A 26,363-nucleotide genomic window follows, 5' to 3' on the forward strand; every position below is an offset into this window, starting at 1 on the left:
ACTGCTAGAATAATTATTTATTATATTAGATAATTACAGAATTTATCATGTGTACTACAGCAACATAGATACAAGTTCTTAAAGAAAATCTCAAGTGTGTCTGAAGAATGTTTGAGAAAAATAAGCTATACTGCAACTACCGTCCTCCTTCTTTCAAGTTCCTTCTATGAAATGTAGATTAGAAAGATAGATAACGGATGTATATGTCTAGGAGCATGACTAGGGATAGGCGAAATGAAGAATTTCTCTTTGTCTCATATACTCCAGGAAAATTTGAACTTTCCCTAACAAGCATGCAATACTTTGCAATTGGGAAGGAAACAGACCTTTCCTCGCTTCCTACTTCCACAAGTTTTCAAAAATGTAGCCCAGTTCCTCAGGCCCGCCGGATACATCCCCCACTCACACCCCATGGTCCCCCTCTTCAGAAGCTTTAGCATATCTCCCAAGTAACAATGACCTTGTTATATCGTATCTCTTCTGTTGCCATCATTGTCTCCCTATAAAGGGTAAGAATTTCTTATGACCTTTAGGATTTCAAACCCTGAAACTTAATAGCATCTGGAAAACACTATACAAGGTACTTACTCATTAAAGAACAATTAAATAACAACTATAGCTATATTCTGCCATGTAAAAACGCACTATGTCCTGGGCTTTATACTAATCATAGTATAGCAGTTATTTTCTGTGATTTTTCAAGAAGGCTCTATGGAGTATATGCTATGATAATGTCAAGTTTACAGATGAGGAAAATTAGTTTTGTAGAACTAGGTAATTTGTCAAGGTAACATAGTAAGAGGCACTTCTGGAATCTAAATCAAGACAGTCGGAATCCATTGTATATGCCCACAGACTCTCTGCCACACTGAATGAATAAGTGAGCAGATCTGCAAGAATGAATAAAAATGAAGGTTTTTTTTTAACCTAAGGAAGAACTCTGTTTAAGAGGCAGGAGATGTTAGAATACAAAACCTTTTAGGGAAACCATTGGCAGGGCTGGTAGAGTACCACCACAAAAAGTGCCACCATTAGTGGAAAAGGCAAATAAATCTAAGTGGTCTGTGGACTTTCAGCAAGTATCACATCCTCTAAGGTCAACATTCAAATAGCTAAAATAATCCTTATATTGTTAAATTGTTTGCAGGGGTAATTTTGATATAAAAATGGCATTTGTAACAGTTATCTATCTTGATAAAAATTAAGGTCAACACCATAAAAGTCCCCTTTCTTAATCTCTCTCTTTCACGGTAGGAAGAAGTGTCAATTGCTAAAATATTTATCTCTTTATTAGCACCTTCATTTTACGCTCTGATTCAACAATATTAATAAAAATAATTCCCTACATCTATAACTCCACAAAGGCAAGGACTGTCAACAAACTTGTAATTCTTTAGTTAGGAAAGAAGCAAAGACTTCTACACTGCAGAGATAATTTCAAAACTAGGTTAACTGAGGATACTTAATTTAAGTGCTCAAACCCTCATCTATTAAGTAGCAACACTGGTCAGATCCCAATATTAAATTAGAATGTACACTGCCATTGTGACTGTAGAATAATTCATGGATCAAAGTCAACGTGGCTAAAGGACCTTGGAGTTTTCTGAAAATTTTTTGTGAGGTTACCAATGACGAAGGGCTCTGTTGGGACTCATTCTCCCTGGGATCAGAGTGAAGATTGGGTGGGGGACTGGGATGCCTGGGGAGGGAGGGGAGAAGGGAAGGAGAGGGAGCTGGGATTGATATGTGAAACAAGCTTGTTTCTAACTTAAATAGAAAAAAATTTCCTATTTGAGAACTATAAATCTATTAACTTGAATGCTCCAAAACATTTCATCCACCAATCTTTATCAGAGTCCGGAACACAGGCTTCTTTGGCTTCTTTTCATATACCCTTTCTTTCAGGGAAGGAGGCATCCCTAATTCCAGACTTATAGAAAAATACCAAAACCAATGTATGTTCTTCCAGGACAGCTATTAGGGCTCTATTAGTCTGAGCTGCTACACCAACCGCAAGGGTGTTATTTAAAAAGCATCATGTAGTTTTACTGAGAAAAATTCAATTCTATTCTATTTTCTTCTAATAATGGTTAACCATTTGCTGGACTACTGTGTGACTCAACAGTCTGTGATAGGCCAACATTGATTTCCGTATCTTCAACAGTCTGTTTAAAATCAACAGCTTTAAAACGTTTAATTTTGAGTGATTCAATGGATTTTTATTTTGCTAGTGCCAGAGTTATTTTTAATAAATGAGGGTGTTTTGATGTTTTCTAATATAGTCTTTCGACTGGGAAAGCAATTATTATGTAAATGGTTTTCAATGAAAAACGGTCCATGATTGCGTGCCTCCAACTGCTCTGCAGTGTCAATTTGGTTTTCAGACAGTCTAGCACTGGATCCTCCAGCAGAAAGTGACTGTGGTATGGGCACGACCTAGCCCCCTTCACCCTGCTCCTTCTTGGAGCCTAAATGTTATTTTGCTTCTGGGGACACTTTTTTGGATTCGTCTGAACAAGGAAGGCTGGGAATAACATAAAATCAAATTATATGAAGTGGAAGAGGAAGGAGACCACACTTGTCTTTTCAGACTTGTGTTTGCTGCAGTCCATCCTGGCAGTTCTGGGCTATGTTGACGATCTCAATGCATCACTGGTACTAAGCTCTTTCCCTCTGCAGAGTATCAGGATTTAGGTGATAAGTTATATGGCTATCCTGTCCATGGGGACTAAGAAGAATCCTTATGCTTCCTTCATTGACATTGATGGAACCCCAGATTCTAAAAGAGGGGACATGACACCGGGCCTCACTGCTGACTGGTCCCAGCTCTGTGAAATAGATATACAGTTGTCCCTACACCCAGAGGTGATGCTTCAGACATTTCAATTGTGCCTGATTTTCATCTGTGTCCTGTAGTTCAGTGGGTGTATTTTTCCTCATTTTATGCTTTTCTAAAACAGTGTTTCTGTGAGAGTCATAATAAATTTACATGAAAAAGCAAATAGCTATGGTGGAACTAATGAGGATGACTAAATATTATTTTCATTAGCTTCTCATTGTTACTCTTATAGATAAGCATACACAGGGGGTCAACATTATGAAAATAAGTTCTTTCCTAAGAGCTTCAGAGAATCAAAAATGTCACCTTGTGATTTTAACCAATATTGACATTAGGTTACAATATCCAGACCTCCAAGGTCTCCTCATTTCCAATCTTAGGTATTGGCTGAATTCACTGAACAAATACTTCAAACTCTATATTTTACTTTGTCAATATAAATCATAATCAGTGGGTTATAAATAATGTGACTGTTTTCATCTGGGTCACTGGAAATAAATCAAAGTAGTCATCATGTATGCTGTGAACAAAGGCACTTAACTATCCTCATGAGAAGCTTGGCTGCACTTTGTCAAGAGAGAATATTCTTACAGTTGCCAGAGTTACACTGTTGGTGTTTACTCTTTTTGCATACAGCAAACACAATCCTTTAAAAATACTTGGCTGGCCATCTACTAAAATAAATCTGATGTCCCTGCCTAGACCTACAAATCTCTGCAAATCTCTAAGAACTTTCTTCTGTGAGCTCAACTCTCTTCTATTGTGCACCAACTTCTTGCAAGATGCTGAACTCTCATCTAGTCTGTATCTATGTCAGGTTTGCTTTGGCTATTTCCTTGGTTTGATTGTCTTTCATTCACATAGTATGGTTCACTGTGTCCTTCCCTTCATTTCCAAATCTTAGAGAGGCTTTCGGTGAATACCTTACCTAAACGCCACCTCTCTTCACTTCTCACCTATTCTTACCTATGTATGTTCATGCAGGCATATGCAGACTGTAGACTCACTCTCCATTCCCAAATGTCTCTTCTGTCCACTATGTCTCTCTAGTACTCAGGTCAGTTATCATGAAATGAATGGAATTAAGGTCTACCAGGGTGCCCAACCTTTTATAATTGAGGCGCTATGTTGTCATTTACAAAATTCATGCTTCAAATCACACACACACAAAAATCATGTTTTAAGTACAGACTTCTGTGTTGAGATGCATTACTTCATATAGCCTGTTCATGAATTGGTTTAAAAATTTGTATTGAAGTCTCTAAACTTCTGAAACTAAAGTCCACATTTCTTTGACTTTTAAATAAATTCCCATTGAGAAGTATATTTTGAGTAGTGCTGACAAATATAAATATACAAAAACTTTCTGTATAGTCTTTGGGACTAATTAATTTTGTTGTGTGACTTATTAATATTTGTAATATCTTTTAAAATAAATTCAAAAAAGCCTTCTGGAAGGGAAACTATAACTAAAACAAAATAATTCCAGTCCCAAGCTTTTATAACCAATATTTCCATTTTTGCCTAGTCTACAAAATTTAACAATATTTGTGAGCAAGGATGTTCTAGACTCTTCAAGTCACAAAAGTTAAACTATTTCTGTAATTATAAACAAAACTTTAAAAAGTTAATCGTCCTTAGGGAGTAGAGTGAAAGTCACTACTGAAGAGAACAGATTAAAGTTTCATTGAACTGAAACTTGAAAAGGTAAAACGCTAAGCTAAGTGATTGCTAACTGCAATGGCCTGTTCTGAGAGCCCTCTGGGTACCTGTCATTCCTGTAAGTCACTTACAACAGATTCCTTTTAACTACAGGGTGTTTTCCAGGTCACTTGGTATCCCCACCCATGAGAACCATTCCAGGTAAGGCCACCTACCCCAAACTCAGCCAATCAGTTTGTTGACTGGTAATCCATCCTAGACCTGTATCTCAGAACTAGTATGTTCTCTCCCTCCCTACCTCTCTGTCTCTGTCTGTCTCTGTCTCTGTCTCTGTCTCTATCTTTAGAAATATCAAATTCTTTCCAAAAAAAGCAAATACTGAAAATCCACATTTGGTTTTAGCTTGCCTCCTGGGAAATTCAGTAATATCGGGGGGAAAACAGGACTGGAAAAACCACATTACATTTGAACTCCTAAGAAGGGCACTGTAGGGCTAATGACCCCTTGTGGCAGACAGGGAGCGTCTTCCGAATTTTTTTTTCAATTTTAATATGAATTGCAAGAAAGGGATCACAAAACAAAATTAAGTAAGTTTTAAATCAGTAAATGTTTTATGACCTAATTAACTGTCCCCTTAACAATTTTCAACACTGTTAGAAACCATTGGAAGTGCACATTCACTTACTAAGTCAAAGCCTAGGACAATCAGTTGCCATGGTTTCAAAGAAGAGAAATGCTGTGGTTTCCCCTTAAAGACACTAAGCACTATCGAATGATTACTTTTCTAATTAATCAAAAAAAGGTTTCTCAAAAAGACTTCACAGTGGAACTAAATCTTGATGCTAAGTATTTCCTTCTTTCTATCACCCATTCTCCATGACTGAGGTCCAGAAAGAGGGGTAATGGGGACACAGACACCGGCATCCATTTGCAGACTTTGTCTGCATGGGCTTCAACAGTATCCAGAAAGAAGGTGAATCCAAGCCTAGCTCATCAGCCTGTCTCTGCCTCTGCCTCTGGGTCTGCCTCTGCTGTATTAACCCGATGTAGACATACTGAGTGAGAACAATGCTTAACGTCTCCTCAAGGGTCTACTGTGGAGTTTCAGCTTTGCAGACTACTGTAATCTCACACTGTTGACTGAGTGAGAGGACTGAGTTCAGCTAATAAGTGATGAGAAATAGCAAAGTTCTCTTTGGATTATGAAAAACTGATTCACTGACATTCTCAATTTGTTAGATTCCTTTATATGAATAAAATGTGTATTTGTTTCGGTGGCTATTTTTGTTGTGTAAGACTAGCTTTATTGAGACATAGTTCACATGACACATAATCTACCCACTTAAAATTTATCAGTGATTATTTTTGGTTTTTCGAGACAGGGTTTCTCTGTATTGCTTTGGAGCCTGTCCTGGAACTCACTCTGTACACCAGGCTGGCTTTGAAATCAGAGATCCGCTTGCCTCTGTCTCCCAAGTGCTGGGATTAAAGGCGTGCGCCACCAAAGCCCAGCTTTAGATCAGTGATTTTTACATATCCCACTGTGCAACTGTTACCACAATACATTTTAGGGTATTTCGGTACCCTTTAAAAACAAGCAAATGACCCTATACCTATTAGCAGTCCCTCCATGCCTGTGGGAAGTCACTAACCTGTTTCTAGTTTTGTGCATTTACCTATTCTGGACATGTCGCAGAAATAGAATCATATAATTTCTAGTCTTTTGTGACTCACTTCTCTCACAATGTGTTCGAGGGTGTGATTCATTCTTTAAAGATGCTGCACCACACTCACAGTTTTCTGGACACGAAAGGTGTGTTTGGATATTTCTACCTGGGGAGTGCATGGTTTCTGAGTTTATACCTGTCTCTGTTTCTGAAGGAAATCACAATCCTGGAATGAATCTTGATAAAAAAGAAAGTCACCAGGTTCTTTGAATATAATGCATTTTCTATAGGAAGTGAAAACAAAACACATTTCTACTAACACACTTATTATTGACTATGGTCTTCCTACCATATTTTACTAAAAAAGTATACAAAAAAGAGAGAATATGTGATATAGTTTAAGAAAGGAAAAGTGGTTCAAGGGATATGGGAGGGAACAGAGATGGTTTGATTTAAATCATTGTATACATGCATAAATATTAAATAATTTTAAAAAGTATTGTTGAATTCAATAATCTGTAAACTTCATACTATTAAAATATGTTTTAATAAACTCACAGTGTTTTTAAGTGGCAAAGAGTAAGGACACAACATTTTGAATGGTTTGGTTACTAGAGGATGGCTGAGTTGCTCTCTCTGCTTTATTATTCCATCTATCATGATATAACACATCTGTAAATTCCATCCTATATGCACAATAGGCTAACAGAGACAAAAGACCTCTTTTGTTATGGAAAAAGTAGATTTCGTCTCATAGATGGCTCTTGGAAACTTTAGCAATGCCCAGGCCATCTTTTCACAACTGCTGATCTCAATTCCGCTCTAAAACTGACAGGGGCCCTTTTCATTTAGTTTGTCTTCCTTGTGTAATCATTAACACATGTGTTTTCAGGATGGACTTTTAGGTAGAAACAAGATGAGAAAACGTCTTGTATATAGTTTTCAAAGCATTTAACAGCCATATTGTGTATACCTGGCTATATCTTACTTAAAGTAGGCAGTCAAAATGAGATGTATCACACACTGGTGTCTTTCTTGTCTATTCCAAAATACTGTTTATATCAGCAAGTGTAATAAGACTTTGATATCTGTTGCTTAAATTCTCGATTATTCTAGTGCTGTCTGCACTTTCAACACCCATTATGAACCTAGACATGCAAGTTTCACTTCCTACCCAACTTCTCTATTTCTATGGTTATGAAAGACTCCTTTGACTCCTTGTGCTTGTATTTGGAAATACTGAAATGTTCTTGAAATTTTCTAAAATGGATATTAGTGTCACAATATTAAAATAAGTGTGCTGGTGTCAACATCTGAAAGCAGGGATTTAATGGTCAGAGTATGCTGTTTTATAATGTAAGGTTGATGGTATGCTCAGTAACTTCAAATATACCTTCCATCCTGAAATGGTTACTGATGTGCACTCAAGTAGAAACCCAAGTGAAGCTTATCCAAATTTCTGGACCCCAAGGTATTTTCTACTTTAATTTCAAATAATGACTCAAAATCAAGTTAAAACACTAGATTGTAAGCCTTGGGGTGATAGCCTGTGTTTTTAATCCCAGCAATCAGAAAGATAGCTGTAAGTTTGAGGCCAGCCAGGTCTACAAAGGGAGTTAAAGAAAAGCTAAGACTGTTACATGTAGAAAATCTGTCTCTAATAAACAAAACAAACCAAAGCCCAATAGATTGTCAGTTAAACCAGCAGCTTGAGCACCTACCTGACAATATCCCCTTCAAGAGCAATCACTCTCTTAATGATCTTCTGTTCTGGGTTTTTAGGAGACCTAGGATAAAAAGATAAGGTCATATGATCAGCTATGTGCTGTTGTCTTAGGAAAATAAAATAAATGGTTCAATAAAATCAACCGTGGTAAAGTCACTCCAGAATTCTTTGCAGGCATGGTACCATATCAACCTTACTTGGGTTTCAAGTGACCTGAGATACCTGGAGATAATTATGTTTTTAAAACCTCTGAGAATAAAGAAGCCATCATAAGACTTAACAAAACTGAAAACCACAGAGGGAATATGGATAAAGCTGGTACAGTCTGGCAATTACATAGAGGTAGAGGCAGCAAGAGTTTCCACACACAGCAAGTTCCAGGCCAGTTTGGACTATAGGAGACCCTGTATAAAGTCAAACAGAAACTCAGAGAGATAAACAACTTAGATATCAAGGGATAAAGACTATCTGTTTGTTGATATTAAATACAAGTACTTATAAAAATGATTTATAGGTGAAAAAGCAGACATTTCTTTTAACTTAAAACACACTGTAATGCTTAAATCACTTTGAAACTAAAAGACAGTAGATGTTTCTTTTAACTAACTCTGTGATGTTTACGTCACTTTAAAACTAAAAGACAATCTTCTAGAACACTACAAAATATTTTTCTAAAAAGAAAGCAGAGAATTTTGTTAAATCATATTGACATTCAGTGATGTGATGATTACAGAATTCGGAGATAAACAACAGTGCTCCTGACAGTTAAAAGAAATTGACAGATTCTGATATAGCTAAAAAAGGATTTTTGCTTTTAATCTCTTTTGTGATGAGAAATTTTTACTCAAAGACACACTACTTAAATAAATCCCCACCTGTCCTGGAATATGCACCCCAAGTGATTCTTTCCCACATTAGAAGAGGATTGATCTGTGAGGTCAAGAGAGTATGGGAAAGGGATGGGTCTAACACGGCTGAGATTTGATTATAAAAGAGTTTTTGATTCACTTGAGCTCTTCTATTCCTCCTCTGCAGCAAGCCACATCTGTCAGGAACAACTCTAAAACAATAGTCACATGGGGAAGAACTCAGTCTGCTAATGTCCCAGCAGCGAGCTTGGAAGTATGTCCTTCAGTGCCAGTCAAGCCTGGAGAAGCTCTAGTCCTGAGGAACAGCTTGACTGCATTCCTGGAGAAACCATGAACCAATGCCTTACCTAGGCTGCCCTCAGGAAATGTGCATCATCAGTGTCTGTTGATTTAAGGTGGTAGGTATTGGAGGAATTTGTTCTGCAGCAGTAGACAGACAACTCCACCTTAATATGGACAATTTCCTGCTGATAACATTTTAAACCTCCGATTTAACAGACTTGTTTCAAGGACCAGATCATATATCATATAAATGATCATTTAATGTGTACTTGAAAATCAACCAGAGATAAAATATTTTCACACCAATTTATATTTTGAATTAAAATGCTTTTTAAAAAGTATAAAAAACAGAAATAGAATTAGAAAGACTATGTGGTCTGAATTAAAGGAGTTACAGTACGATTTATATCTCACAATACATCATACAGAGAAAATAAAATTACATAAAATAGCTGTAATTACATTCACATGATTATGAATATTCTTTATTTTGAAGGGAAATTGGATCAGAGTTTTGACTGGCTTCTTTCAACAAACTGAATAACTACTATTAGTGTCATTAACCGACAATTCTAAATCTAAATGCAAGAGTTCTATTAACTTCAAGCTATGGCGATTGGCTTCTCTGTACAAGGCAACTTAAGACTATCTAGAAAATGGCTTTCTAGCTCTTTCATTCCAGTCTCTCCAGACATCCTCTTAGTCCTGATGCCACTTGCCTGAAGAAGCCTCTCACCCCTCCCACCTCCATTCCCTAGGGACCCCATCTCTTGGTGGTAACCCTAACCCTTTCCCAGCGTCAATCTGAGCCTCTCTTTTTACCCATCTCTAACCCTTTGTGTCACCCCTGACTCACAACAACACTCTCTGCCAAGGACCCTAGAGCCACCACTCTTGCCCAGTATCAGGAGTGGTCAAGAGCAACCAAAGGACATTCAGACATTAAACGAAGACAAAACTGGACAGTTAGAAGTATACTGATATATTATATAGCACATACATAGTACAACTTCAGATACCTGGATCCCTGAGAGAAAACACGAACATGTATAATCAAGACAATATACCTACTCAGGAAGCCAGCGACCCAACTGCAATAATCTCTGGGAAAAGCAGGGTAACTGATGCGCAAGTCAAGGACTTCAAAGAAACAATCATGCCTGTGTTCAAGGACCTTAAAAGGATAGGAATAAATGCCCTAATGGAGACTGTGAAAACACCAACATCTGAATGGAATAATGAAAAATATTTCAAGACGTGAAAGTAAAATTTAACTAAGAAATAAAATCACCAAAGAAATAAAATTGGCCAAACTGAAATAAAAAATGGAAATGAACTACTTAGGATGCAAAACAAAAACCTCAGTGATTAAACCTCACCAACAGATTATAAAATACAGAAGAGAGAATTTAAGTCTTCGGGATAAGGAAGAAGAAATGGATAGGTCAATCAAAGAATATGTTAGATCTAAAAATCTAGGATCAAACCATCCAGGAAATACAGGATACTATGAAAACCTGCAAATAATAGGTATAGAAGAAGGAGAAGAAACCCGGATCAAAGATAAATAAAACATTTTTTACAAAATCATAGAAGTAAATTTCTTTAGTCAAAAGAAGGGGGTTGTCATTAAAGGTACAAAAGCATATAAAACACCAAATATACAGGACCAGAGAAGAAATTCCATGGTGACACATAATAATCAAAATACTAAGTGTACAGAAACAAAGAAAGGACATATGAGAAAAAGACCAAGTAGCATACAAATGGATACCAATTCGAATCACACCTGAGTTCTCAATTGGGACCTGGACAGATGTGCTGCAGACTCTAAATGACCACAGATGGCAGTCCAGACTCCTATACCCAGTAAGTTAATTATCAATCACAATCAATGGAGAAAGAAAAAAATTCCATGATGAACCAAATTTAAAGAAGTTTGATTTATCATTCCAGTTCTAGATAGCACTGGAAAACTTCAGTCTGAAAAGATTAGCTACACCCAAGAACACATAAGGAATACATAATCCCAGGAAAATAAAAAAAATCAACATAATGATAAAAAATACCCACCCACAACATAACAACAAGATAACAGGAGTAAATAAACACTGCTAACTAATACTTCACTATTAATGGTATTAATTAGCCCAATAAAAGGACGTAGACTAACCTTAGGTTAGAAAACAGGATCCATTTTTCTGCTGCATCTGAAAAATACAGCTCCCCATCAAGGATAAGATATCACCTCAAGGGGAAAAGAGGGGAAAAGACACTCCAAGCAAATGGACCCATGAAGCAAGCAGTTATAGCTATCTGACAAAATAAACTCCAAACAAAATCAATCAGAAGAGATAGGGAAGGGCACTACATACTAATCAAAGGAAAGATTCAGCAAGACAATATTACAATTGTAAACATTTATGCACCAAACACAGGGAGCCCAAGTTCATAAAAGAAACACCATTACAGCTAAATTTTCAAATGAATGTAGGATTTCGAGATGGAAATCAGAAAGCTTGCTGTTACTACTGGACTAGAGCATTTGCCTCTAATTACTGGAAGAAAAATGTGCATCTCATTTTATTGGGGAGGGTCAGGAAGAATTGAAAACAGAAAGCAGCAAATTGTATTATTAAAACTTTTAATGGCCAGATTTTTGGCTTATTGAGAATGTGGCTTAGTAAAGGGCATTTTTTTCCATTATAAGGTATTACCTAAGAAAGAAATGCTCAATGCAGAAGTATCATCTGAATTAACTCTAAAATTCACACCTACATTAAGGTAGAACCAATGCTATTAAAGTAATATAAAAGGTATCCCCTTTTAAAAAAAGTGCCAACAATCACTAGGCTTCTGAGATACTCAAGAAGTATTCTGCATTTTACACTAATTTGTATTTTAAAATCATGATGCAAAATAGAATATATAAAGCGAGCTATATAATTAAAGTCTTATGAGTTACTGTTTTAAACATACCTGTAAATTTTAATGTAATATTAAACTCATGAATCTAATCAAATACTTCAAAAAAGAAACAATCTATTACTAACATTAATTTCATTACTCCTTAAAATCTATACCTATATTTTAATCATTAGGCTGTTGAATGCATTACTTTGAAGTAAGTAGAGGTGGTTAAGAGTTATTACAGATTGGCATCATAAAAGTTATTAAACTTCTCTTTGTCTGAATTTTCTTGGCTATTTGCCTGTCTCCTATCCAATGTGAGAAATAACAAGTGAAGGATTGGGTCTTATTTCAGGAGTACAATGCATGCTGCCTAATAAATACCCAAATTTGCATTTGAATTTGTAATTTTAATGTTTTTACAATATGCAATATTTTGTAGTTTTAATTTCTGGGACCTAAGTTATAAACATTCTGTCTTATGCTCATGATTTAATCAGGATGAGGTCTGGATGAGAAGAGTAATAGCATTTCACCTGTATTTCATGGGTCTCAGGGACTGTTTGGTGTGATGCAATAAAGCTCCAGTCAGAAGAAACAAGGTCTAACACATCCATGACAGGATGCCCCCATGAATTTCTATGGAATTTCATTTGATTAATGTGTCACCATTTTAAAGTGGTCACAGGCCAAACACACTATGTCTTGGGTCACAAAATTCTCTGTAATTGATTTAGGTTCTTTTATGTTCTCCTATTAGACAAATGGAAAGACATGTTTTATGGAAAGTGAGTCAGGAGTACCTATCTCATTCTCTCACTTCCTGACCCCACTGCCTCGTGATGTCACAGAGATGCCTTTATTCCCCAATGAGGCATATCTATCCTTTGATTTGTGTTGAAATTATAAAACCTCAGTTCAGTGAGTTGGGTAGATTTGTAGTTAGGATTGACCAAGATTATTACAGATTTAACCTTTGGATTAGAAATCACATTGGGGTCGGGTATAGTGGCACATGCCTTTAATCCCAGCCCTTGGAAAGTAGAGATAGGTGAATTTCTGTGAGTTCAAGACCAGTCTGATCTACATAGTGAGTTTCAGGATGGTCAGAGGTATAGAGTGAGATCCCATCTCAAAAAAATGGGGGGGGCGGAGGGGAGAGAAGGAGGGAAAGGAGAAAGGAAGGGAGCAGAGAGAAGAAGGAAATCCCATTGGCCACAGTCGAATGCAAATCTGAGCTCTTAAAAATACCATGTACAATAAGGCTTATTATGACACATATCAGAGTGAGGTCTCACAATCTTTCTTTTTTTTTTTTTTTAACATTTTGCTTGCTTGTTTGTTTGTCGTACTTGGGACCCAATCCAGAGTTTTATATAAACTATGCCTTTGTTCTACCAATGAGTAACGCCTCAATTCAAGATTTCTAAATCTCGATTCTTCCTTACTACTTTTAATGGTACCCAGCTGTCCCGTGAAGGATTTAGAAATTTTCAAATACGAAAACATTAGTAGTGAAGTTGTCTACTTGGTGACCCCTGCAAAGATACAGTCTGCAGCCAAGAAGGTCACATTTGCTGTGACTGTTCTACCTCATTTGTGAGGAAGATTCTGACTGGAGGAAGCTAATGCTGAGTGGGCTATAGTTATCATGGAGAGAAGGTCAAACCAGGTCAAGTCACAAGCCACTTGACTAAATCGGGATTGTAGCAATGTTTTAGCTTTGCCATAGAACTTTTTCAAATAAATGTAAGATAGACAAGCACATAGGAGACTCTACATATAAATTCTAATATCTCCTTTCCTTTCAAAATATAAAGATAGCCACAAACTCTGAGCCCTTATTCTTGCATGAAAAATTCCAGTTAAGCTGAGAAGTCAATACTGCAAATTTGCCAGAGTCCTACAAGTCTGACCCACAAATGTTCAGTGAATGAGGATGATCTTGGAGGATTTCTGTAAATCCTAGGTGACTTCTGACTGTGACATCACATAACCACAAGAGAACATGTATAAATGCTATACATGTTGAGAACTTACTCTAAAATAACTTAAAAAGGAGCTGAATCCCCAGAGCCTAAGGTCATTATTACCTCACTATCTTAGGCTTACATAGATAGTCTGCTCTTTTGCAAATTCTCTAACAAAAAGGACTTGTTATATTCTGTTGTATTAAAGGGAAAAGCCAAATGTCTTAAAGAGTTAGTTCACTTTTATTACACAATTAACTAAAGAAATGTACAAAGTAAATAATAATAATACTCATACTTAAAAGTCAGTTTAGCGTTACCATCTGTGATAGCAAGAGTTAAATTGATACTTTTCAGCATCCATTTCTGTACACTTGCTTTATTCTTGGCTTTGTGCACTTTCTGCATGGGCATGCATGCATGTGCATGGTTGTGCGCACGTGCACACACACACACACATTTTAAAGATCCACTGGCAATACTTAGCACGCTTGGATTAGTACACTTACAACTTTATACTTAGACAGCATTTTGAGTTACCTTGCCCCTTGTTAACGTCTCTTTGTGTCATCTGAATGGGATGAATGAAACCGCAGACTTCACCTGTTCTCTGAGTGCATTCATAACCTCACAAGTATAGAGCACCTTATTTCAGATGTTCTTGCTGCTACTATAAGATATCCAAACCCTACCAACCACTAGCACCATAACTCCTTAGGAAACGCATCAGTCAAAAGGCTGCAGCATTTACAAAGTGACATCCTTAAGGTGACTAGAATCCAAGTTAACAGTCCAGACATGTCTTCTGTGTGTTTATGTTCTAGAAGGGGAAGGGTTAGTTCTGTGAAAAGCAGCCAGACAGCTACAGGGGGTTGTCATATGGACAGAAAACTTATTTAATAAGAAGTAGAGATCTAAGCACTGGGGCATACATCCTCTTATTTTCTGGGGGCGTAGGAACATGGAAGGGCTGAATTCTCTACTTTGACCATTTTTACAACCTGCCTGAATCAAACTGGAGTAAAGATACAATATTTCGGAGGGTCACAGAAAAATTCCAGTGAGGTTCCCAATGGCAGGAACAATTTTGTGTTTCAGACCTTAATCAAATAATATAATAGCTCTGACAAAGCATACAACTGTGTACTAGGGCTTACAAATGCTCCTCTTCCAATGTTAAATATTTCATATTTATCAGCAACAATTAGAAGAGTTTTAATAAGTGAAGTGACAACTGTTCTCATTAGTAAGTCAACCTTGATTGTGTAAAATCAATTAATATGTATTATGACTATAATTTCTCAAATTATAAAGAGCTGCAATAGTTTGTAGTTGGCTCTTTTGGTACTTAAGAACAAGTATCTTCATATCTATACAAATATCTAAGGGATTAAGTATAATAATAACAATGAGATCATACCCACCAATGTTTATTAAACTGAAGCATTTCAAACCATATGACAATACAATGTTTAGGGGTTAAAAACAATTACATCTAGAATGAGTGTATGAATATGAATACACATATCACATTCATGATATGTGTTTTATTTATTCTACTGTACAATATGAAATTATATTTGAAGAAATATACTTCCAGCCATAGAGAAACATATGCTCAAGAAAATGAAATTCCTTGGTTGACTTATTTTGCAAATCTGATGCTTGTATACACAGAATATGCTGTCAGTAGAGCATATATATTCAAGTGAAGAATTCTCAAATTAAAAATCAACTATACTAGCTATCAAAGCAGAGATCTTTACAGCACTCTTATAGCTCCAAAGATGGACATGCATTTTGGAGTCATTGTTCTCTTCTAGTCAAGCTAGCCTTTAGGCCTTTAGCTACACTAGTTGACTATCACTATACTACTCCTAATTGGCCATACAATAAAGTATCATTTACAACTGTAGGGTAAAGTAATATCTTTGAAGTAATATCTTAGTAAGCCGTCAGTCTATCTAATATTTTGATTAAACTATTTCACTTCTAGATTCAGACAGGTTGGAAATTTCTGCGATACATTTTTGTTAGGCTTAAAGAATGTTCAGATTATGAATCACCAAAAAGGTAAGGTATTTGTTTTTAACATCACACCACATCCATATAAAAATGGCACATAAAGGGTAGGTCAATTAAAGTGTGAATAGCATTCCTGTATGTAAGAGCTAACTCTACTTTTAAGCTGATAGACACACAAGAGGTTAGAACTATGGGTAGGGTCACCTGGAAAATGCTATTGGAATAAGGGCCAGCAAGTCACTAACACTGCTCACATGCCAGTTTCCCATGATGATGACTATGCTATGGGGTGTCAAGGCAGGATACATACGATCAAGTCCGGAGAGCAAGAGCAATGTCATATAGGACATTTTTACTCAAAGACAGTATTTGATCTTCTCCTGCCTCTTCAACTATGTTTATTTTCTAACTAGTCATACAGCTGAAAAACAACCATAATTTTTAGCTTTATGAATGTAAGGACAACAACTTGTACATGATAAACAATGTTCTTGAAGAATGTCTCATTGTGTTCAGCAAGGGCTTGAAAGTGACAGGGACTGTTGTGTTAAATGTGTTCATCACAGCTGTGCACTGCATTCAAAACAACATGGTCAGGGTCTTCAGTATAACTCTCTGTGGTCATAGGAAACAGGAAGTGCAGACTGATGATCCACCCCTTACCATTATGCCCCATGACTGTGATTAACAAAATAAAACATTTCAGGATTAGGTTTAGAAACCAAGTGTCCAATAGGGGGACATTTCAATGGTCGCCAGTCAAGTCTGAGAACCAGACAGGTCAATGTACCTCCACTGACGCCTATAAAGATTGTTGACTGAGGAACAGGGTCCTACCCAGATGCTAGCAGGATATAAATCCAATGGAGCTTAGAGCCTGTGTTGATAAGATGAAGAACCATAATCAGGCTGTTTGCTATAACTAACTGGCTGCTATGATAATTTACTTATTGATATTTTAAGCTAAATAATTCTGAGAACTGTTTTGTAAATGAGACCAGTAGAGAATGGCAAAATTTTAGGTGAAGCATTAAAAATATTTTTAACAGAAAAAAGGAATTCTGGGGACAATTCAGGGGAAATCTGACAGAATAATTTCTAGGTTGCCTCGTTTTGTTAAACCAAGAGAGATAAGTGTTCAGGAAGAAAGAGTCAGGTGAGAAAGAAGGAGCCCGGTGCCCCATGTTCATTGGAAATGCAGCAAGAGCTCCGGTTCCATCACTAGAAGGAGTCCACAGCTGCGAGTTGCCACATTTGGGTTCTCAGCATTTAGCGGGGCCTCGGAACCAGAGAACGTTTGCTTATGATGTTGCTGTTCACTATCTCACAACTGTGCTTTCCCCCTACTAAGCCAGTCTGGAACGTTCTATTCTTTAACAGAAAATTAGTAAGGAAACCTATTTTCAGTTATGGATTGGTGAATGGCACTTGTCCTGGAGGTAGAAATGGGCAGATGTTGGTGAAGGGGCACACAGTTTCATCAATATGGAAGTTCTATAAATGTCTCCTTTGGCTTAGCAACAACAGCAAATGATAGAAATGCTTGAAAGTTGCTAAAAAGAGATAGTCAATGCTTTTACAACTAAAATTATGTATGCAAGGGACTGGGTGTTTATTATACTACAAGCATGAGAATCATTATATTCTACACTAGAAATCTATATATGCTTAGTCAAATTATACTTAAATAGAGCTGGGAATATTCCTAGTTGCTTATATTTCACATAACTACAAAAGAAGCCTCTTTCCCCAAGTCATGACCATACTTCAACTTGCAAGAAAACCTTTCATAGGCTAGATAGGTCATGCTACTTAGTCAACTATAGACAGTGACAAATATAAAAGTACTCAGGTATGTCTTTTATTATGTTAAAAATCTAGCATGTTGAGATTACAATTTGTCAAGACTTTTCTTTCTCTCATTCTTTAACATGCCCATACTATGGCTACATTTTTCCCTGTCATTTATGAAATTTTATTTCTCATATTTGCTTATCTTCTTAAAGGTGAACATACAATGTTGCCAACCACAAGCCGTTCCTCACAGAGGGCTGTTCTGATAGTAGGTTGGGAGACACTGATTAATGTGTGGAGACTCGCCTGCCTTCCTGAGCCCCAGCCTTCCCATTCTGTACACACAGAGGACAGACTCTAATCTCTGTAGCTGTCATGTCAATGTTCTTCTCACACTGCACATTTTCACAGGCTCTGAAACCATTCTACAACTCAAACATGACCGACAACTGTGTGCCTCCAAAAGGGAACAATAGTGGAAATTATCGAGTTACAATGGAAACAGCCCTTCTACTCCATGTGTGGAGGATATTCCGAGGGGCCTGATTTCCATACGGCTCTCACAGCTGACGTTTAATGAGTATCTCTCAGACCCAGGGATAAGAACCATTCTACCACTCCAATGCCCCGACAATGGAGCAAACCAAGGCAAAGGAAAATTAAGGGAAATAATTTCCAACTGGTTTTATATGTCTATGGATTAATATAGGATGGAGTCTTTAGCTTAAATAAAAGAAGATCCTCAGAAACATGCTCGCCTCCCATCACTCTTCATCAGAGTGGTTGAAACTTAGGAGTTTCGCTTTGCTGTAACATGGGAGCTTTGCCAAGAGAAACTGGCACAAAGATAAGCAGCAAAGAACAATCTCCAGCGTAAACTAGGTATGAAATATATGCAGACTAACCTGCAGTGGAGTGAGTTTCTAGGCAATGGTGCCATGTTTTGGAATGACCACAGGGACAGATGTTTTGATTCATTAAGAGATTTAGGATGACTAAGCTCCACTTAAAACTTGAAAGTGTTACCTTATTCGCTGAAATGCAACGGCTATCTGAGAAAGACATAATGAAGTCAAATAAAGATTTCTCACAAAAACTCTCCAATTCAGCTTCCTTTTAAAACATAGATCTCCAAAGCCTACTGATGCACCCTTTATCAGCTCTTTCTTACAGCTGCCATCTGTCTGCTTTGCTTTTTCCCTCCAGGCTGTTGACTGGCACTGAGAGGCCTCCCTCCACTTCTTTACGCGACAATTAGAGACACACATGGTCCAGGCCTTTTCCAGTTCTTCCCAGAGATTCCCTCAGCTTCACCTCACCACTCATTACAGATATACATCCTTCTCCGTCATTATATGCCAGTTAATATGCAAATTTGATTCTTGCCCTCTATTTTAAACAAAATTGTTCTACAATAGAGTGCTTTGAGCTATGCATGAGTAAAATTTTCTTTTAGAACTTCTTTTACAATTGCAATTCCCTAAAACCTGATAGTGCCAAACTATAATGATTCAAACACAATATTTAAACAAGTCTATGCAGAAGTAGCAGCTAATTCAAATGTTTCCGTGGAAAACTGCATAGACTATTATAATACCTAGAAACTTATCTACTTTTCTCCATGTTGATCCACTCATACAGTCAATATCTTACTGTGGAATTATTTAGTTACAGCTGTCCAACAAGTATATAACATGATTTAGTAAAAGGAAAATATAAAATGAAATTCAAAATAACTCCATAGAAATCATGAGATCAAAACTGAAATGACCATATTTAGATATTTTATACTATCTTTTCTACTGTGTCATTACCTTTCTAAGTTAAAGTCTTATTTTAATTAGTTCCCAACAACCCAATCTAATTGCTTCCAAGTCAAAGACTCAGCTGTTTACAATGCAGGATGTATCACTGTTGTGGCTGTGTGGACTTGACCTCCTGCCTGTTAACAAAGAGATTCAATTAATTATTTGTTGTTTTGAAAGGCTATTTAATTTCACCTCCACCTTTGTCTAAGTGTTAAAAGGCTCAATTGTTTTATCACCTTAACCTTAGCTTTGGAAAATGCACACAGAATTTCTCAACTGCCAACTAATAAACTACCTTGATCCAGAAAGCTAATTTTCAGCACCATAGCTCCTAGATGTCTTATGCTAGAGTCAGCTCAAGTAAGACAGTGACCTGGTGCCATCAACTTGTAATATTCTCTTCATTTTGATAGTGGCAGTGGTTTCTCTATGAGAAAAGGACACAATGCCATTTCCACAGGCTTCATTGTCACATTCACAGATGAACACAGGTTTTATTAGGAATCTTCACACATGCCAAACATAGGATGTTTATACTTTGAACACTGAACATATGTAAATTAATACTGCAACGGTTTTTCTAATAATCTTTTACTCTTCCTGGTTTTTGACCATACTAAACTCAGTAATGTAATCGCCCATTTCAATACTCAAGAAAACAAAATAAGAGCAAAGGAACAGCTTCAAAGTAAGTGTGAAAACCAGTTTAGCAATGTATGGATGGAACAGCACTGGCCATTGATGATTTAAGTGTGGAACACTAAGCAGAACGCCAGAGGAGAGCACAGAATTCATGGGGAACTTCATATCTACATTTCATCAGCCCTGATGCTACAACGACTTCACATTGTCTATCCATTGTCTACTTGCTTCTAAAACCATATCTCCCCTTCCATCTATTTTATCAGTTATCAGTCTAGTTACATACCTACCTACCTACCTACCTACCTACCTACCTACCTACCTACCTATAATCCTTGTCTACATAAGATTACAGCAACAAAGTTTTAACCGCTTTATATCCAATACCACGATAGCTACATTCATCTAAAAGAAGAACAGTTTAGCATATCCATTGTGTTGTCTTTGTTTAGCTCATGTCTAGAAGGTCCTGTTGGTGAGACTTCATGGGAGTATCTTCTGACATTCCTAGAATAGCAAATTCCATACTACTGGCAACTGAATGCTGAGAATATGAGAAATTGTCCCTCTGGGAAACATCACACACATTGGTTATCCAATATCAAATGGTCAGCTCTAAAAACATACATACAAGAAACATTATATAGACTGAACAAGTTCTACTTCTTTATTTGGGAATTTAGATGCACATAAATATGCGTATAATGGAAAAAGAGGCTATGAATTTGAAAGCAAAATTAGAAAGAGGGGAACAAGTGAGAGTTTGGAGTGTGGAAAGGGAAGGATGAAATGATGTAAATATATTATGATCTCAAAAGAAAGAGAAATAATTTCAAAGTTATGTAAAAGAAGAACAGTAAACAGCACTCATAAAGGCAGCTACATTTCAATAAATAAAATCAAGCATTGCCACTACCTGTGCCAGGAAAGCAAATCTGAGGACATCTGTCATTTTGTGTCCAGTTTATTTCATTTATTATGTCTTCAGGGCACCTTTATGGTGTGGCATGTATTACCATGTCACTCTGCAGTTTCTGTTCTCATGACTAATATGGGTTATTGATTTATTAGCCTTGGAGCAATATTCTAATATACTTTATTAATCTAATAAAAATAGCCACTGAGATTTTGAAACAAAATTATAACTCTTCTACTCTTTTCAAGAGAATTTATACTGACATGAAAATAAAAAATTCTGGACTTTGTAGATAATATGTTGATCAGTGGTTCTGAAATGTTAAAGGCCAGGTGGTTGAACCCTGGCAATTTAGAGGCTACATTTTAACAAGCACCTAGATGACACTAGAGCAGGTGGTCTTGGTCCATTCAGATGAACACACGTGGGAATCATCACGTGAGTACTCTATGAATTGCAACATACTGACTCCTCATATGTTCAATGAATATGTAAATCATTTTCAAAATGAACCTGGCAAATAATACCAATTTTAAACCATGTACAAAATTCTAAGCAAATAGGAAAACAAACTTTCATAGCAGAGAAAAACACAATATTCTAACAATTTCATATTGAGCTTCAAAGTGGGATTGTATGTACAACTAGCACAGAATACTATAAATCAAGTAAAAAAAGAATTTTCATATGTGTGTGTGTGTGTGTGTGTGTGTGTGTATGGCTATCATAAAAAGTCACTCTTGGATGACAAAAATGATAAATTCTGCTTTAACAGAAGGGCTCTGGTTTATACAGAGTATTTTTCTTATGCTGGTTATTCATCCAATAGACATTTGCTGACTGGTATCCAGCTGCTGGGTCCCTTGTATTACTAGAATACATCATCTATCCTAATGTAATACATGGAATACTACTATGTAATTTATGGTCTACTACTATAATCTATGATAAGCATGTGCTTGCAGAGTTCAGGTCTGATGGCCAATTACATCACTTTGAACAAGTCATTTACATCCCTTAGTATTGTTTTTTTTTAAATCATGAATAAAAATGGATGAGTGGTATACTAACTATAAATGCTGCCACAGACGTCAAAGAAACCACTAAACAGTAACTGTTGAGCACCTGTTTTGCAAAGAATCCGTCTCAGAATGAGAGATGCTAGAATGGAGAGCTTCATGAGCTTGTTTGTTCTTAACGTAGGAAAACAAAAATCTCTGAAAGACTAGAGAACAAACTTCTAGAACAATCACTTCAAAACATTTCACAATGTCTATTATACACAGATAGCAACTTTGCCAACATAGCACACTCACTTTACTTCCGGAAAATGCCAGATGCTCTCTGTCTGTCTCTGTGTCTCTCTGCTGTCTGTCTCTCTGTGTCTGTCTCTCTGTGTGTGTGTATCTCTCTCTCTCTCTCTCTCTCTCTCTCTCTCTCTCTCTCTCTCTCTCTCTGTTTCCATGCCCCCTTCCTCCAACAACTCCCCTGGTTAGTTTCTCTTTAGCCTTCATTCCTTTTATTCTTCTTTCTCTCCTTTCTTCCTTTCTCCTTAGAATATTCAACATATGTTATTTGTAATAATTAAAGAAGATACAGTAATTTGTTAGCTTTTTTTAAAACATTAGTTCATGAACTATTAAATTTGTTGCTAATTTTTTTGAGGTGAGTAATTTGTTAGCTTTTTTTAAAACATTAGTTCATGAACTATTAAATTTGTTGTTAAATTTATTCTTTTTGGGCAATTTAATGGCTCTGGTGAAACATAAAACATCAATCAACTGATTTTGTGTGAAAAGTGAGGAGAATTTAATTGCTTTAAACTATTGTGTATTTTAATTAATTTTGGTGACAAAAGAAAACAATGGCATTTTGTTTTTGTATTTAATTGCCTAGAGAAGTCAGCAAAGAGCTAATCAGACATCCTTGCAAATATGGACAATTGGAAAAGTCCTAGGCCAAAGAATAAGCTAGTACATAGACTGTAAACAGTACAAAATACTATACTTTTGAGTCTCTTTCTGGTTTAGTGTTTTTGTGAAAGGATAAGGAATTGTGGCAATTTTGAGCATATTTAAACTTTAGCTGTATTTTTAATTTCCTCTAACAGACTTAACTGTGGTAATGTTTGAAAAGAGTGAAACAATATTACCTGTGTTTTATAGTAACAAATATATCCAATACGAACATGAATATTTTTCCAAAAGGTGAAAATACCAGTGGTGGCTCCATGCCAGAGTCAGAGTGTGAGTCCATCCATCTGTCAGTCAGGACACTACACTATCATTTCACACACAGGCCACTGCTAAACAAATGTGGTTTCAAAGTGGGAAAAAAAAGTCAGTATGGAGAAATGTGTAAATAACCACAGAGACATTGATGGCAGCAGATTATATTGTTGTCATCCTTTATAAAATGTCACATAAGCAAAAAACTTTTGACATGAGAAACATGATCAAATCAGCACATTCTATTTAAATCAGATTATCGCCTATCCAAAATTCCTGTTTTCCAGTGAGAAAGAAAAAAATACTTAATTCCAGTTTGAATATGTTACAGATTCATGCAAAGTCATTCTAAAACCTGACAAATGATAAACAATGCATTTTATAGACTCTTGGGTCTCTAAAATTCTTTTGTAATAACTTATGAGTAGTATGATCAAAGCCAATGTTTTATAAAAATCCATTACACTGAATTCTGAACACTTCATTCTAAAATGTGTGACTTAATGTAATTCGAACTATGTGAATAAATTTAAGTGACAGGTTTTTTTTTATAAATTCATACTAATTAAAGTGAAGGTACATAAAAGTATTAAGGAAGCTCAGGGTTCCGGTGTAATTTGTTTTACATTACAGATTATCTTGTATTGGCCAATGTCTGGATGGATGACATCAGGGTACTCAGATGACTTCAGAGTATGTACATCTGAGTACCCTGACCTCATCCATCCAGACATTGGCCAATACAAGATAATCCTTATTCCTTGATCCCAACCATCCTTGAAACCATTATCAAAAATAACTATTGGTAAGTTTTCATCATTTACATTTTTTACTTCTTTCTATCTCAATATATTTTGAGGGGAAGCATTCATGGCTTTTCATTATTATCTGCCTTTTAAATAATTAATAATCTGTCAATACAAGTGTTTTCTTTTCTTGAGGCTCAATAGAATAGAAACTTCAAAGTGGAAGAAACACACGTTGAACGTGGGAAACATAAACAACTAATGAGTTCTTTCAGTCCTGATAGTCATTGAGTTACTAACAAAAGTTAGAGCTCTGAAAGAATTGAATTATTGAGCTTGGCAAAGCCACTCTGTTAAAATTATGTGGGTAATTAACAATTCTTGCCTACAGTTAAGTCTATATTTAGCAAATCAAACTGGCAGGTCATGCCTTACACAGCATTTAAGAAAACTTTACTAGGTTGAAGTAAGACCAGGCGTTAAAGATAGTCAACAACAGCTATACTCTTAGAACAGAACACAATGTTTAAAATAGCATATAGGCGTTTAATGGCTACCACTAACTTGGCAATAAAAATATACTAGTATTTTAGATATCGCATTGAAATTTTAAGTAGTACTTGAGAGGTGACAGTATTCTTTTATAAAATGATGAAAAAATTAAAAATGTACTTATTAGAATACTGAAACAATTCATTTTCAGAGCCAAGGAAAGTGTTGTTTCTTCAGTCCCCTCAAGTAGGAGCCTAGTTTTCCAAGTTCTCCGTATTTTCCAGTGGAAAGAACTCTCTGTCTGTGAACCTCATCTTTTGCACTTTAGCCTTGTTTATTTTGTCTCATGGGAAGACAAACCATAAAAGCTACAGTCACCATTTTTTTTTTCAATTTGGACAGTCAAGACAACTGAACTGAATATCTGGACCTACTCTAACTTGGTGCTTCCATTTCTCAGACAAGGGAAAAAGGACTTCAATGTAAAGGGAGAAGACTCCAGTGTGTGTGTGTGTGTGTGTGTGTGTATGTGTGTGTATGTATCTTCCAGGGAGAAAGTGTGTGTGTGTATATATGTATATGTATATGTACATGTATATGTATATCTTCCAGGGAGAAAGTGTGTGTGTGTGTGTGTGTGTGTATGTGTGTGTGTGTGTGTGTGTGTGTGTGTGTGTGTGTGTGTGTCCAGGGAGGGAGAATTACATATTAACTGCCAATTTATATCTACCAGCATCAGATTTCAGATTCTATTAGAAAATCTAACTGATTTTCCCTGTGTGAATCTCACGTTTTCAAAAATAATAAAGGTACATTTGAGCTGTGGTCCTCCAAAGCTAGACCCTGCTGTGTCATTGAGCCAAAGGCACAAAGTTGAATCAGGTCACATATCCGCATATATATTTATATATCTCCATGAAGAAGCCAGTGATTCAGAACTCCCTGTTCAGAACAGTATCATGACCCTAGCTAGCTTACTGATTACTCAAAGTCAAGTGAGTTTTAGTTGAGTCCTTAGAGTATAAGCACTCATATTAGGAGGAAAAAGATACACAGAACATCAAAATTTGCACCTTTGTCATTGGTCTCAGTAGAAAATCCTGATAATGAATGGGTATGAAGACCTACAGACTCTGTGATCCCTGGAGGAGGTACTACTGTATCAAAGATGAAGCAAATGGGTAGATATCATGAAGGAGCTGACACAACAGGCTCCATGAACCCACTAAAGCAAGAGTAACTGTGATTGCACAAATACACTGAAAACAACGGTTATGCCAGTTGTTCATATGTATTGCAATAAAACTGGAAATATATACCTGAAAGAAACAAATATTATAGGCCAGCAAACAGCTTTCTCACTATCCAAGGTAAACTTAATATTAAACATCAAAAAGCCAACATCAATCACATCAAGAGGATAAAAGAACTTTTTATAATGTCTATGTAGTTGAAGCCTTTTCTAGAAATGACAGACAAAAAACTTCCTTTTCTCATATAATGTTAATCATTCAAATGAAAAGCGAATAGTAGAATCCTTAACAAGGAGCTGTTAATTTCCCCAAAAATAAAGCTATAGCTAAAAATCAGTAACTGTCTCTTAGGGCCCCTAGTAGCAATTTAGAAACACACTTTAAAATCATTCTTATAATTATTAAATAGCACATAAGCCTGCATAATTTGATCATATCTACAGCCATACCAACAACCTCAGAAAATTCTGAAGTGCATATTTACACTTTGTTAAAAAAATCTAACATTGCGTTTTGTAATTAAAGAGCAGCCAT

At 36.3% G+C, this 26,363-nt stretch overlaps 1 protein-coding gene across 3 annotated transcripts in view; it reads right to left on the reverse strand.

Annotated features, from left to right (window-relative positions):
- Positions 1 to 26,363, reverse strand: part of Immp2l (inner mitochondrial membrane peptidase subunit 2) — an 871,559-nt gene that overhangs the window by 289,654 nt on the left and 555,542 nt on the right. For all 3 annotated transcript variants that reach the window (XM_040743203.1, XM_040743205.1, XM_040743204.1), the window contains exon 5: positions 7,890 to 7,955. In XM_040743203.1, the coding sequence (XP_040599137.1) occupies positions 7,890 to 7,955 (66 nt within the window). The remainder of the gene's footprint in view (positions 1 to 7,889; positions 7,956 to 26,363) is intronic.

The sequence above is a fragment of the Mesocricetus auratus genome, unplaced genomic scaffold, assembly GCF_017639785.1.
Source record: "Mesocricetus auratus isolate SY011 unplaced genomic scaffold, BCM_Maur_2.0 Super-Scaffold_15014, whole genome shotgun sequence".
Classification (NCBI taxonomy): domain Eukaryota; kingdom Metazoa; phylum Chordata; class Mammalia; order Rodentia; family Cricetidae; genus Mesocricetus; species Mesocricetus auratus.